Source organism: Oncorhynchus mykiss, chromosome 5 (genome assembly GCF_057628025.1).
Source record: "Oncorhynchus mykiss isolate SJ-2025 chromosome 5, ASM5762802v1, whole genome shotgun sequence".
Lineage (NCBI taxonomy): Eukaryota > Metazoa > Chordata > Actinopteri > Salmoniformes > Salmonidae > Oncorhynchus > Oncorhynchus mykiss.
Window position 1 is genome coordinate 34,456,119 of NC_143026.1, and position 15,550 is coordinate 34,471,668.

General features: G+C 42.7%; 1 protein-coding gene across 10 annotated transcripts in view; it reads left to right on the plus strand.

Moving 5' to 3' along the window:
- The window catches only part of LOC110523649 (guanine nucleotide exchange factor VAV2), a 236,066-nt gene extending 221,439 nt beyond the window's left edge, over positions 1-14,627 (plus strand). The window contains exons 11-29 of one of the 10 annotated variants that reach the window (XM_036977312.2): positions 2,265-2,333; positions 2,544-2,630; positions 3,439-3,527; positions 3,672-3,804; positions 4,159-4,173; positions 5,242-5,351; positions 5,458-5,559; positions 7,016-7,104; positions 7,291-7,304; positions 7,508-7,529; positions 7,850-7,977; positions 8,118-8,189; positions 8,275-8,339; positions 8,796-8,912; positions 9,373-9,460; positions 9,558-9,699; positions 10,567-10,653; positions 12,087-12,241; positions 12,555-14,627. In XM_036977312.2, the coding sequence (XP_036833207.1) occupies positions 2,265-2,333; positions 2,544-2,630; positions 3,439-3,527; positions 3,672-3,804; positions 4,159-4,173; positions 5,242-5,351; positions 5,458-5,559; positions 7,016-7,104; positions 7,291-7,304; positions 7,508-7,529; positions 7,850-7,977; positions 8,118-8,189; positions 8,275-8,339; positions 8,796-8,912; positions 9,373-9,460; positions 9,558-9,699; positions 10,567-10,653; positions 12,087-12,241; positions 12,555-12,602 (1,632 nt within the window). In that variant the 3' untranslated portion in view covers positions 12,603-14,627. Of the gene's footprint in view, positions 1-2,264; positions 2,334-2,543; positions 2,631-3,438; positions 3,528-3,671; positions 3,805-4,158; positions 4,174-5,241; positions 5,352-5,457; positions 5,560-7,015; positions 7,105-7,290; positions 7,305-7,507; positions 7,530-7,849; positions 7,978-8,117; positions 8,190-8,274; positions 8,340-8,795; positions 8,913-9,372; positions 9,461-9,557; positions 9,700-10,563; positions 10,654-12,086; positions 12,242-12,554 lie in introns of all 10 variants that reach the window. The other 9 variants (XM_090234582.1, XM_090234585.1, XM_090234581.1 and 6 more) reach the window with 9 other exon arrangements.
- The last annotated feature ends 923 nt before the right edge of the window (positions 14,628-15,550 follow it).

Genomic DNA, 15,550 nt, shown 5'->3' on the forward strand with positions numbered 1-15,550 from the left:
TCTAGGTGTTTTCTTGGTATAGCTGTTGAATATTCTAGGTGTTTTACTTGGTGTAGCTGTTGAATATTCTAGGTGTTTTTCTTGGTATAGCTGTTGAATATTCTAGGTGTTTTTCTTGGTATAGCTGTTGAATATTCTAGGTGTTTTTCTTGGTATAGCTGTTGAATATTCTAGGTGTTTTTCTTGGTGTAGCTGTTGAATATTCTAGGTGTTTTTCTTGGTATAGCTGTTGAATATTCTAGGTGTTTTCTTGGTGTAGCTGTTGAATATTCTAGGTGTTTTTCTTGGTATAGCTGTTGAATATTCTAGGTGTTTTCTTGGTATAGCTGTTGAATATTCTAGGTGTTTTTCTTGGTATAGCTGTTGAATATTCTAGGTGTTTTCTTGGTATAGCTGTTGAATATTCTAGGTGTTTTTCTTGGTATAGCTGTTGAATATTCTAGGTGTTTTTCTTGGTGTAGCTGTTGAATATTCTAGGTGTTTTTCTTGGTATAGCTGTTGAATATTCTAGGTGTTTTCTTGGTGTAGCTGTTGAATATTCTAGGTGTTTTTCTTGGTATAGCTGTTGAATATTCTAGGTGTTTTACTTGGTGTAGCTGTTGAATATTCTAGGTGTTTTTCTTGGTATAGCTGTTGAATATTCTAGGTGTTTTTCTTGGTGTAGCTGTTGAATATTCTAGGTGTTTTTCTTGGTGTAGCTGTTGAATATTCTAGGTGTTTTTCTTGGTGTAGCTGTTGAATATTCTAGGTGTTTTTCTTGGTGTAGCTGTTGAATATTCTAGGTGTTTTTCTTGGTATAGCTGTTGAATATTCTAGGTGTTTTCTTGGTGTAGCTGTTGAATATTCTAGGTGTTTTCTTGGTGTAGCTGTTGAATATTCTAGGTGTTTTTCTTGGTATAGCTGTTGAATATGGTAGGTATTTTTCTTGGTGTAGCTGTTGAATATGACAGGTATTTTTCTTGGTGTAGCTGTTGAATATGCTAGGTGTTTTAAGGATCAATCTCACTCGAGTGCCCACTCAGTACACATCTTGGTGTCACTCTGTTTCCCCCTTATCCCATTCCTCTACAAAGCCCTGTGTCTCTGGGTCTCTATGCCCACCCACATGGATTAAACATGCAGACTGTGTGGCCAGTACGCACAGGGACCCAATGGAGCCTTCTTCCAGGAACCCATAGTAGTCATGTTAGTAAAAACAAGCTGGTCAGGCTATCTGATTCAAAACACAATGAATTAACTAGCCAGCTCAATAATGAATGAGGTGGGTTTAGTCGGTGACATGGGTATGGAGATAGTAGAGGTGAGCAGAGTTCATGGCAGGTGAGGATGGGTGGACTGCAGTGAGTGGTTTTTCAACTCAGACTGGACTGACTGACTGACTGACTGGCTGAATGGCCTGCAGGACTTCAAGAGAAGAGAAACTGTGTTCAAATCAGCCATGCTGTAATCGTATTACATGCAGCCCATTTCACTGCTTCCCATAGCTTTGTGGGAAAGGATTAATATGCTGTGGCCTCAGGGCATTCAACTGATAGTGTGTGTGTGTGTGTGTGTGTGTGTGTGTGTGTGTGTGTGTGTGTGTGTGTGTGTGTGTGTGTGTGTGTGTGTGTGTGTGTGTGTGTGTGTGTGTGCGTGTGCGTGCGCGCGTGCGTGCGTGCGTGTAAGCCTTAGCATCTTTCCTTCATGACCTGGGTGTTGCAGATTCCACTGTGATGAAGACATATCTGGTCTTTGTCAGAATTACACGGTACACAGCTCATAATATACTGTATACTGTAGCAAATCATTCTGTCTTCAATGAAGCAGCCAGCAGGCCTCAACTCACCAACAGACTCATCTTAAACCATCACTCTCATATTATCTCCCCACGCTCCTAAAAACTCCAGCTGAATGTGTCAGTTGTAAGATCACATGCTGTGTACGTACATATGTTCCACTCGTGCTGTGCCTCTGAGAAGCAGAGAGAATAGATGTGTACTGGCCTAAAATAACCCTCATTGTTTGCAGCAGCATTCATATTTTTTTGAAAAAACGCACAGATTTTCTCATAAAGTATTCACTGTATTTATGCAGTAAAACACATTTTGAGGTGACGGTGTTAAGTGAGAGTTCATACAAGTTACATGAGTGTAACTTACAGGGAGTTGATCTGTTTCTCTCCGCGGTGTGTGGCTGTCATACTGAGTTATGTCAATGTTTTGTGGAGTGTGTGGTGTATTTTGGTATAGTGTGCTCCGCTGATGAAATGTAACATTCTCTTACAGGAGCTGGTGAGTCATTCAACTGACCGACCTGAGAGACAGCAGCTCAAGGAGGCGTTGGAGGCCATGCAGGTGTGTGTGTGTGTGTTTGTGTGTGTGTGTGCACGTTTGTGACGTTATTCCGGATATGATCATTGATGACATTTTTCTATTCATTCAGAAGAGTGCTTGGGAGCAATGGGAAAAAGGTTCTATTGTAGCTCTAACCCGGGCAAGATATAATAGATTTTGTTCAGATGTACTGGTGTACTGGTGTAAAACAATGCATCTCTGTCTCTGAAGGACCTGGCTATGTACATCAATGAAGTGAAGAGAGACAATGAAACCTTGAAGAAGATTAGTGAATTCCAGAACTCCATCGAAAACCTTGTAAGTAACTCTGATTGCTGCAAATGACAGTACTTTTCTAAATTTTGAACCCTTTTGAGATTTATTGAGCAACAGTTGCCCGTCCCTCTGGCCCCAACACGTTGCTCAACATCTCTCGGTGGACAGCCTGGAACATTTCTTCTCTCTCTCTCTCTCTCTCTCTCTCTCTCTCTCTCTCTCTTTCTCCTCTCTCTGCTTACCTCATCCCTCGCTTTACCTGTCCCACTCATCTGCAATTATCATGTCTCTAATAAATCATTTATTCTCCCAGAGCGTGAGCAGACAGGCTTTTTAAGTCTCCACGAATCCCAAACTAAAGTGTGTCGCACAAGGCAGTGTTAAGTCTAACAGCAGCTGGCTTTTAATGGCCTTAATATGTGTTTTAAGTGAAGCCTTAGGGATAGAGAGCCACAGGCTGCTACTTCAGATATGTCTACACGTCTGTATGCCCATTGTATCCCGGACAAGATATCAGATCTAATGACACATTCTGAAGGGGGTCATACGGTCAGAGGTGGAATACTCATGAATGTCAATGTTATGATAGCATAATTAAATGACACTCACATTTCCCATTTGGACATCTTGATGTTTAATATATCATAAGTCAGTTCAGCGCCTTGGGCGAAACTTAATTCAATGAGATTTAACCAGGTTAGATGAATAATTAATAACACTGAGTAAAGTACACAACAGTGTGCTGCTCTCTCATCCATACCTACTGTTTATACTACCACTCTTATTGACCACTGGGGAAACCCGAGATGTACAGCATCAGATTAACACTGGCATGTGTATGTGGCCTAAGCAGCAGGTCAAACTGGAGGAGTATGGCAGGCCAAAGATAGATGGAGAGCTCAAGGTGTCCTCCATAGTCAACCGAACAAAGCAGGACCGGTGAGTAGTCAAGCTTCGTTATGAAAGCCAGACTTACTGAATGTGTGGTACTGAGGGAATGTGGTAATGAGGTCATAAGCAGACTTAGTATTGGAGAACACGTGTTCAGCGCACTAACAGGTGTTTTACGCTTCGTTTCCCAAGGTACATATTCCTGTTTGATAAAGTGGTCATAGTGTGCAAGCGGAAAGGCTACTGCTATGAACTGAAGGAGATCATTGAGCTGCAGTCGTACAAAATGTCTGACGACCCCATGAACAACAGGGACATGAAGAAGGTAGGCAGCAGCGTTGAGCACTTTAAAACGAGGGACGCACAATTTCCCTCAACAGCCTGCTGAAGGGACACGCTCAGCCCAGGTTCTGCAATATTTTAGTAAAGATTACAAATGGTGTCCTTGAGGTAGAATTGCGGTGACGGTAATTTCAGATAAGCGAGCTCATGTGTAATGCATTAAAGTGTCAGATCTGTATGCATTGTGCAAGCCTATGCTCTGAAGAACATGTACATGTAATGAATACTGCTGTGTGCATTTTCCACCAATCTAACAATTCTTTTGAATCTGCATGTGTGGTCGTGTGCATGTGTAACTGGGTCTTCTCTGGTGTGTTTCTCTTTGCATGCTTACCAGTCGAGTGGAAAAATGGTAAGCTGAAGCAATCCTTAACTCATCTTCTCATTGCAGCTAGTGTGTGTGTGTGTGTGTGTGTGTGTGGTTGGTGTTGGGTCATGCCATGATTGCATGTGCACCCACTGGCTATGTGATTCTCTTACGCTTTTGTCAGATGCATTCCCAAGCATGAACAGTATCTCTTGGTTAGCTCCAAAGGGAATGTGTAGGTTATAAAAATGACATTTTATTAGTATACATCATTGTGTAGGTGAAGTTGTTACAACCCTCCCAAAAGTCCGTCCCCACCCAGTGGTGTAAAGTAAAATAATTTAAAGTCGTTTTTTGGAGTACCTGTACTATTTATAGATTTTTAAAATGTTTACTTTTACTTTACTAAATACATTTTAGGGCTCCCGAGTGGGGCGGTGGTCTCAGACACTGCATCTCAGTGCAAGAGGCGTCACTGCAGTCCCTGGTTCGAATCCAGACTGCATCACATCCGGCTGTGATTGGGAGTCCCATAGGGCGGCGCACAATTGGCACAGCGTCGTCCGGGTTTGGCCGGAGTAGGGCGTCATTATAAATAAGAATTTGTTCTTAACTGACTTGCCTAGTTAAATAAAGGTTACATTTTTTAAAATCCTGAAGAAAATAATGTACTTTATACTCCATACATTTTCTCTGACATCCAAATGTACTCGTTAAATTTTGAATGGCTAGCAGAACAGGAAAATGGTCCAATTCACACAGTTATCAAGAGAACATTCCTGGTCATCCCTACTATCGCCGGCGGATTTACTAAACACACATGCTTTGTTTGTAAATTATTCAATTAAAAAAACAAAAAATTGTGCCATCTGGTTTGCTTAATAAAAGGAATTTGAAATGATTTATACTTTTGAAACTCAAGTATATTTAAAACCAAATACTTCTAGACATTTACTCAAGTAGTATTTTGATGGATGACTGTCACTTTTACTTGAGTCATTTTCTATATGACAATTGGTTACTTTCCCCACCACTGCTCTCCTCCACTCTCTCCATCAATGCCTCTGTTTCTTTCTTTCCTCCATCGCTTCCTCATCCTCTCTTTCTCTGCAGTGGTCCTATGGCTTCTACCTGATCCACCTGCAAGGGAAGCAGGGTTTCCAGTTCTTCTGTAAAACAGAGGACACCAAGAGGAAATGGATGGAGCAGTTTGAGATGGCCATGTGAGTACAGTAGTAGGTCTACTGTAGCAATATACATCACCGTGGATCTTTTAGACGAATCAGATCCATTTCAAACTCGCTATGTGTATTTCCTCCAATCCTGAAGGTCAAACATCAAGCCGGAGAAAGCCACGGCCAATCAGCACAACTTCCAGATGCACACGTTTGAGAAGGACACCAACTGCCGAGCCTGCAAGATGCTGCTGAGGTGAGACTTGGAAAAAGCCGCAGGGACTCCTGCTTATGTACCTGTACACCTACATCAGATCGTTCACGTGGCCTAATCATGCGCTTTGTTGACGGAAGACATCACTGTTTTTCAATGGGATGTTAGTGGTACTTACTGATGCCACACACTTAATGTGTTATGCAGTCTTTTGAGGCTGCCAGCCTCAATAAACTCCCTGAATGACAAATCAGTCAGCCTTTGCGCCTGTTTGATTTGACTGACAGCTAAAACATGCACGTACACTTTTCCAAAGCCAACCAATACAGTCGGCATGCGTCTAGGTTGACGATGTGAGGACATTTGGAGACGCAGGAAACACACACCTGTTTAGGCGAGGTGCTGGCTAGCGGAGTGGAACACGTGGAAAAGAAAAGGAGAGCCTCACACTCTAGGAGCTCAGATGCAATAATGTAATAACCTAATAACCAGCGTCTTCATCAGGGACAATGTGAGTGCAGCTCTAGAACTACGCTGTGAAGCGTACCACTATCACTGCCACTACCACACTACCACCTCTGTTACAGTGGCTGTCTACACTCTATACTTGATGCAATATATTGACCCAAAAACGGCATAGTAGCTGCACTGACCTACATTCCCTCCCCGTCTTGTGGAAAGGACCAGTGTCCTGCTACCACTAGCTGCTAACTGTATAATTGCATCAGTAGCCCCAGTGTATCAGCCTGTGATGTATGGTGTTGGCTATTGGACATGGCAGTGTATACACTGTATTTTACATAGCGCAAGAAGTAATCCACTTAAAAAAGAGTGGACTGCTTACGGATGTAGTAACAGAACATTGAATTCATGTCTATTTAGCCAAGGCTTTTATTTGGGTTAACACAAGTACACAGTGTGGCGCCACACAGGAATCAAACCTGAAGCTTTTGGAACAACAGTGTATACTAGGAAAGTACTAGCACAGAATCACATACGGTGCATGTTGTTTATTTTTTTTCAGAGTGGTGTTTTGATAAAGACCTGTCCTAGCTGGTCAGGGTTTGGAATGTGTATCTCTCTGTGTATCTCACTCTCTATATCTCTCTCTCTCTGTGTATCTCACTATCTCTCTCTCTCTGTGTATCTCACTCTCTCTATCTCTTTCTCTCTCTGTATCTCACTCTATCTCTCTCTCTGTGTATCTCACTCTATCTCTCTCTGTGTATCTCACTCTCTCTCTCTGTATCTCACTCTCTCTATTTCTCTCTCTGTGTGTATCTCTCTCTCTCTATATATATATATATATATCTGTGTATCTCACTCTCTCTATCTGTGTATCTCACTCTCTCTATCTCGCTATCTGTTTATCTCACTCTCTCTCTCTCTCTCTCTCTCTCTCTCTCTCTCTCTCTCTCGCTCTCTCTCTCTCTCTGTATCTCACTCTCTCTGTATCTCTCACTCTCTATCTCTCGCTCTCTCTCTCTCTCTCTCCCAGGGGGATATTCTACCAGGGGTATTACTGTTCCCATTGTGGGACTGGAGCGCACAAAGAGTGTCTAGAGTGCATCACCATCTGTAAAATAAGTAGGTTTCTCCACCCTCTACTTAACACTTATTCATTACAGTGGTACTACAGAGATATAAGAGGAACTTAAAGTGAAGTGTTACTGACCAGTTTCCCTAGATACAGACAGTTCTATGGGACATGCATAACTAGTGAGTTGTACCATTTAGGTGACCATCTGCTCTTTCTCTCTCACATTTTTTCAGATCCACTCGACACAGTGAGTGTTTCACCCTCCCTTAGACATTCAGATGTATCACCTTTTGAAGAATGAAATCTATTGTTTGATGAATTAATTACCATTTTGTTGCTGTATTGGTAACTGATTGATTAATCTGTTTGGTTGTGTAGAACATGAATACTATTAGCTCTTAGAGCTCCCTAATCTTGACACTGTTGCTGTGTTTATCCTTCCCCTTTCAGGAACCTGGACTACCGCCATCCGGTAGGAATGCTGTTCGTACAGGAAATCATATAGCACAGTGTAATTAATGTTAGTCAGTCAGGAGAGCTACAATGTACAGTAGACGTTGATAAAGATTGCTCTCAAGCTGTCAAACCTACTTGAAGTTGGCTGGAATGTGGAGTAGAGCTACAGCTCTCTGCTGCTCTCTAGTGGAAGACTACAATGCAAGAGCTGATTGAGTATACTAACACAAGTGATGGAAGTGTTGAAATGTTATATGGAGAATTCTGTGCAGTCTCAATAGTCCAAGTGAAGAGTGTTCAGCTCATCTAACTGTATGCATTTTATCCTGGCTCCAGGTCCCAAAATGGTGGCAGTGAGGAACTATCACGGGATGCCTGTTCCTCCAGGGAAGCCTCCACTCTCCTTCCAGACAGGCGACTTCATCGAGCTGCTGAAGGGGGAACCTGACACCACCTGGTGGGAGGTAAAATCACTCCCTCCCCCCTATAAATAGTGACTATAGGTTACACATACACATTCTGATGAGCATGCCCAATGTGCTCCTACATCCAGCCATAGCAACACAGTTGTTGTATATCGACACCTAGTGTCTCTCTCTCCCAGGGAAGGCTTATCCAAACCCAGAAGAGTGGCTTCTTTCCTAACAACTGTGTAAAGCCTTGTTTGGACCCCAAGGTAAAGGACCCCTCACATACACATTCACTCACTCATGACTCTATTTATGAAATCTCTAATGCTGATTTTGTGGTTGTCACCACAGCCTTTGTTCCAGTCCTTCCCCAGCCGGCAGCCCTCAAGGGAAACAGACTACTATGCATACCCGTGGTACGACCCTTCACAGACATTTCAAAAGTTGTGATATTCAGTCTAGTTTGCAAGTACCCCTCTCCTCATTTCTCTGTAGTAAATACATTGTATTACTGTGGTATTACTCTGTTAGGACAGTGTATTACTACATTAGGACAGCACATTACTATGTTAGGACAGCGTATTACTACGTTAGGACAGTGTATTACTATGTTAGGACAGCGTATTACTATGTTAGGACAGTGTATTACTATGTTAGGACAGTGTATTACTATGTTAGGACAGCGTATTACTATGTTAAAACAGTGTATTACTATGTTAGGACAGTGTATTACTATGTTAGGACAGCGTATTACTATGTTAGGACAGTGTATTACTATGTTAGGACAGCGTATTACTATGTTAGGACAGTGTATTACTATGTATTTTCTAAAGTCCATCAGTGACCTGTGTTCCCCCTCAACGTCCCGTCAGGTTTGCTGGCAACATGGAGCGGACACAGGCTGACAACCTGTTGAAGTCCCACAGCAGTGGGACATACCTGATCAGAGAGAGGACTGCTGAGGCAGAGAGGTTCGCCATCAGCATCAAGTTAGTGTTTACCCTGATTTACCCTAACAAAGAAAAATCAGAGAAGACTTATCTTTCTCAGTAACACTAACAAACCCCCCATTCCTTCACGTATTTTATAGTGAAAGCCACATTCATATCGAAATGGATATTTGTTGTGTACACTACCAGGACGTTGTCATACAGTTTGTGATGCCATTGGAGTGAGTTAGACCATGCCCTGTGGACATGTGCAATTGTGTATGTCTCCACATGCATCTGAGTGACTGGCTGCAACTGCAGCAAGGAGAGGGGAAATAACAATTTATTTTGTAGAGATTTCTATTAAGTAAACTATATTAGGCTTACACACAGTAATAATGAAAAGCTCCACACATGACCCACTGTGTTCCTGTTCCCGTGTCCACCTCTAATGCCCACGATGTCAGCTCCCACCTCTGTGAATCTTCTGCGGTCACTGCAGTACTTTTGTCTCCAATAGGTTCAATGATGAAGTAAAGCACATTAAAGTCATTGAGAAAGACAGCTGGATCCACATCACTGAGGCTAAGAAGTTTGAGAGTCTACTGGTAAGAAAGCTTTCATCAATCTGTCACATAATGTCACATACTATTTGTAATGCTTATATGGTCAATGAACGTCTTTCTCTTGTGCTTTGTCTGGCAGGAGTTGGTGGAGTACTATCAGTCTCATTCGCTGAAGGAGAGTTTCAAGCTGCTAGACACAACATTACGATATCCCTACAAATCTAGAGAACGGGGGCCGGCTTCGCGGGCCAGCACTCGCTCTCCAGGTGAGCCCATCCCTGGTGAGACTCCCTCCTCTCTCTTCCTCTTCTGTCTGCCAATACCACAGATGCACACATAGGAGACATCCCTATTCAGTCAATCCATGCCTTCATCCAGAGTCTTCACTGCACAGAGTTAACTGAGAGGGGGCAGGCTGCTGGTTTGTTTCTCTACCCGCCTCTCTCCTCCCAGAACAGGAAACACCCAGCCAGGCCAGTCACCCTGCAAGGCTCTGTCCCTCCCATAGTCACCACCTCCCCTGACCCATGCAGCCAGCCAGAGGGAGGAAGGCTGGGACTCCTGGCAGCTGTCTCAGGCCCTGGGCTGGCTGACTGGCTGGCTGGGTGTCAGGCCAGCTGAATGGGCTTTGTTGAACACCCTCAATCATTAGATGTATAATAAATGATTCTGCCCTGCTCTCTGCTCTGGCCAGACTCCCACACTGATCTGCCTTTGTTTGCTCCCTCTCCAGCCAGGCCCAATTGGCACCAACAACACATTTTCCCCCCTCCATTTTTCTGGTCAGCGTGTGGAAATGGATGGAGACAATGGGCTTGGTGATCTGTGTGTGTGGGTTGGAGGGGTTGGAAGGGGTGGAGTCTAGGGGAGAGAACAAGAGGATACAGCGCCTCTGGCGGATTGGACATTTGTCATGGTTGGTTTTTCAGTGTGTGAGGCATGGGTATAGATTGGGAGTAGTGTTTTTTTCTCTTGATTTAGGCTTGTTTTTCCATGGGGGACAAAGCCCTATGTATGTGTTGGCCACCTTGATCTCTGGCCAGCCATTACATTCTCCCTAATGAGTTTTCTCTTTTCTTTTATTTCTTCTCTCTTTCTTTCTTTTCTCCTCTTTCCCCTTTTCCCTCTTCCACTGCCTGTCTCAGCAGCCATTGGTGCTTCCTACAACTTCTCCTTCCTCAGTCCTCAGGGTCTCAACTTCTCCTCCTCTCAGAGCTCAGCCCCCTTCTGGTCAGGTACTCTCCTCCTTCTCTTCAAGTCTTCTTCTTCTTCCCTCTGAACTCTAGAAAGCAAGCCACCTCTCCTCTCCTCTCACATCCCTTTTCCTCCCATATTCTGTCATAGCTGTCAAATGTTCTCCTCTCGGTTGTCATGTGTCATCACTGTAAAAGCATGAGGTTTTCACCCATTACATTGATAGGAGCATATATTGAGTGTGCGACTTTCTTTCTTAGTTTGTTTGTGTCGTTGATGTGCCAATATTGAAAAGGCATTGAATTAACAGCAGAGAACATTGCAGAGGCCCAACTTACTGTACGTACAGAGACTGGGGAACCTATAGTTTTATTACATGAACAGACTCCTCCTTTGTTGCAGGTCTATGGGAGGGGGTAATATAATGTATAGATAATGTATTTAACAGAGATCCTAATGATTATTGTGTGATATTGATATTATCAACAGAGCAGATAAAAAGAGATGAAGACAAAGACAAGTTTGTGTCTTGCTGGAATATTTTGCCTTAGTTGTCATGGTGATGCCTTGAGGGCGTACAGGAGTGTGTGACTTTCTTTCTTTCTTTTATTGTGTCACCAATGTGACATCATTAGGTAGAGCATTGAATTAACTCATTTATTTAGAATATAAAACTTAAGTAACTGGGTCAAGGGGTAAAGAACCCATCTTAAATTTCAAGTTTTAATGTCACGTGCACAAGTACAGTGAAATGCCTTTCTTGCCAGCTCCAAACCCAACGATGCAGTAATCAATATCAATGTAGCACGAAAAATATCACAAGGTAGAACAAAAACACACAATAAATAAATTAAAAAAATATGAAAAAATCCTCATGCCCAATCCTCTCCTCCAACCCTAATCTCCACTACTGTCTGTAAATGTTCTGCACTGTAGGATCTGTAAGTTACCTGTGGAACACCAATGTGTCCAATCCTCTCCTCCAACCCTAATCTCCACTACTGTCTGTAAATGTTCTGCACTGTAGGATCTGTAAGTCACCTGTGGAACACCAATGTGTCCAATCCTCTCCTCCAACCCTAATCTCCACTACTGTCTGTAAATGTTCTGCACTGTAGGATCTGTAAGTCACCTGTGGAACACCAATGTGTCCAATCCTCTCCTCCAACCCTAATCTCCACTACTGTCTGTAAATGTTCTGCACTGTAGGATCTGTAAGTTACCTGTGGAACACCAATGTGTCCAATCCTCTCCTCCAACCCTAATCTCCACTACTGTCTGTAAATGTTCTGCACTATAGGATCTGTAAGTCACCTGTGGAACACCAATGTGTCCAATCCTCTCCTCCAACCCTAATCTCCACTACTGTCTGTAAATGTTCTGCACTGTAGGATCTGTAAGTCACCTGTGGAACACCAATGTGTCTGCTCTCTCTGACACTGTTATCCCACGGACTCTGATGTCATTGTTGCAGTTTTCACACCGAGGGTGGTCAGCACAGCGGTGGCCAGGTACAATTTTGCAGCACGGGACATGAGGGAGCTGTCACTCAGAGAAGGAGACATTGTCAAGATCTACAGCAAGATCGGAGGAGACCAGGGCTGGTGGAAGGGAGAGGCCAATGGCAGGGTGAGTGAGAACCAATATAGCAGGGGCGTAAGATATGGTATTCATGTTATTACAATGTTGTTACAATAATAATTGCTGTGTGGTTACACAGGTAAGAGAGCAATGTAATGTAAAGTGTAACCTCAAAGTGAAGTCTGCAATGTTAACACCTAATTCATCATTTGCCCCTCTGAAATCTAGAAGCCTTTCTTTAGGCTACAGTATTAGATCATTTTATTTATTTATTTTTGTACTATTCACCCTTTTTGTCACCACAATTTTGTGATTTTTGACAGGTTTCTGTTCTCATTGCTGTGTGTGTCTGACATTTTAGATTGGCTGGTTTCCTTCAACATATGTTGACGAAGAAGGAGTTCAGTGAGGTTCTGATGTCACCACGGCTCCTGTCCAATCACATCACACCTCGCTCCACAGTCCTCAGAAAGGACTAGTTGGTTTCCAGGGAAACACCATGTGGAATACTTTTTTGCTGGATACTGATTTTGCAGTGAACAACGTTTCTATTCCGGTTTTCTTCCTACGCATCGGCTTTGCTTATGTTGTTTTTTTGTAAGATCTTGTCCTGTTTGATCTCTGTGAGGAAAAACTGGATTCCAGTCTGTCTGCCTCTGGTTGTTCTGAGGGGGCTGACATGAACTGAGAAACATTGCAGAGAGAGGCCCAACATTCTCTACGTACAGAGACTGGGGAACCTATAGTTTTATTACATGAACAGACTCCTCCTTTGTTGCAGGTCTATGGGAGGGGGTAATATAATGTATAGATAATTTATTTAACAGAGATCCTAACGATTAATGTGTGAAATGGATATTAGCAACACAGCAGAGAAAAAGAGATGAAGAAAAATACAGATTTGTGTCTCTTTGCTGAAGATTTTGCCTTAGTTGTCATGGTGATGCCTTGAGGGCGTAAACAAGAGGTAGACAGAGAAACGCCAGGATTCGTTTGTCTTGCACACACACACACACTCACTTGCCCTGACCACTATAACATTATGGTGCCTTTTGAAGTGTGGTTAATACTCACAGGATTCGTCAGTTATGGTCCATGGACCACCGCCAGCTTACAGTCGAGCTCTACCCGTCCAACCTCTACTGCAGAGTGCACTATGGATGGAGAAGAAGAAGGAAGGGGGGAGGTGCAACATTTGGGACACAGCTCCAGTCCTTAACCCTCTGTTCATTCATTCAACCCCCTTTTCATCTGAAGACAGACAGACAGTGCCCTCAGAAGCATTGCACTAGAGTTGGGGAACTGTTCCTGACGCAGCCAAAAAAGAACAGTGACTCACCGTGGGGTGTAATGGCAGGTAGAATGGGTGTACAGATAGAAGGTTCACATCAGTCTCAGCACTTTAAGTCTATGGGTACTCCTCGCAATCAACAGGGGGCAAAAAAGGGAAATTTAAGTCAGTCTAACCCTCACCTAATGCACTGAATATCTATCTTGGTGTTCAACATTTTTGTTGGTTTTATTTTGTTTTATTTAGTAAAAGACCAAACTTTACTTGCTAAAAACTGGACCAACCGTAATTATTTTAAAGCCAAATGCAACTTATTTTTTAAATTAATTTCCGCATGAACTTCAACCTAGAGATTTTTATTATCAATTTGGTTGTACCTTGCCTTATTAACAGATGGACACATGGTCCTGGGATTTTAGGAAGTTTAAAATGTTGAAAATTCTCTGAATTTTATTTTTGGTGCTGTGGTGTCTGGTGAGGTAATATGGCAGCTCCATGAATTACTCAGAATCAAAAAGTCAACATCATTATGATGATCTACCTGAAAATAATATGTCACAATATAAATATATTGAATGCAGTCATACACTTTCTAGCTCCAAGGGGAAAGTGCACCAGATTGAATCTAGCCTACAGTGCAGAAAGCCACACTGGATCATTGACTGACCACATCCATGTAATCAGCTATTGAAGATAAAGATGGCTGCCATATTCTCTGGTTTCCTAACCCATCCCAGGTCAGTTGTCAACCCCAAGTACCCTCAATAATCGACTGACCAGGTGATTCAAACAGTGACATTGGCTGAAAAACTAAGACTGATGTGGTGGAAGAGGAAAGAGTACTGTAGGTTTCTGATCGTATGTGACTATGTTGTGTGTATTCCCACTACTCCCAAACATAACTCCTGACACCTAAGATAGGAAGGGTTGATTTTGGGGGGAGTACATGTTGGCTAAGGGGGGGGGACTACTTAGTCGCTGTTTGTGTTGTGGAGAAAACTCAATGCATGTGGTTATAGATATTTCAACTCCTATCAGTACATCCTCAAAAAAATAACTTAATAGTGTACATTTTTCTTTGAATGGTTGAGTATTTCCAAAATGTGGTCTATCATGAAATAAATATTTCTCTTTTTGCCTACATTTGATGTTACTGTTTCTATTTATGGAATTGTTTTATGAGTTACTTAATTTTTTATTGATATTTTTTTCAAACAAAGCCTTACAAAGCCCTGTAAAATACCCAATACTTTCGAACGTAAGGTGAACAAGATGGTGGCGACAAACATGGTCGCCCTGTTTCTAGCTCCTAGACAACTTTGCAGTATTTTTCTTGATGTTGTAGTTGTTGTTATTAGGTACATTATTTGCTCAGAACATTATTACCTACAGTCACTCACCAGCTTTTCGACCAGAAATGTGACTTTCCTGAATCTGATCCTTTTGTTTGAACTTTTGTTTGAACTGAATGCAATTTTATTCATCCCAGCAGCCGCTCCAAGACGCTGATGCCGGAGAAGAGGATTAAGGTCTGGTCTCCTAGTCAGACTCCGACTGCTTGCATACCTCCACCACTTCCAAGTACTCCCTAACCATCAGTCCCTGGACAATAAAGTAGACGGGCTCAGGGCGAGGATCTCTGTCTAGAGAGACATCAGGGACCATAACAGATTCTGTTTTACGAAATCATGGCTCTCTCCGGATATACTGTCCCCATCCATTCAGCAAGCGGGGTTCTCCATCCATTGTGTGGACAGGAAGAAAGAATAAATGATAATAAAGGAAATCTGAGGAAAATGCTAACAAAGTTCGATCAACACATCTCCTGTGCTACTCGCGCATCGAGATCACTGGACCATTGCTACACTCACTACTGGGATGGCTACTAGGCCCTCCACCACCCTCCCTTCGGAAAATCAGATTGCCTCCATTTTTCTCCTCCCCTCCTATAAGCAAAAACTTTAACAGGATCTACCCGTGGTAAGGACTTTTCAACGTTGGTCTAACCAATCGGAATCTATGCTTCAAGATAGTTTTGATCACGCTGACTTTTAAATGTTCCGGGT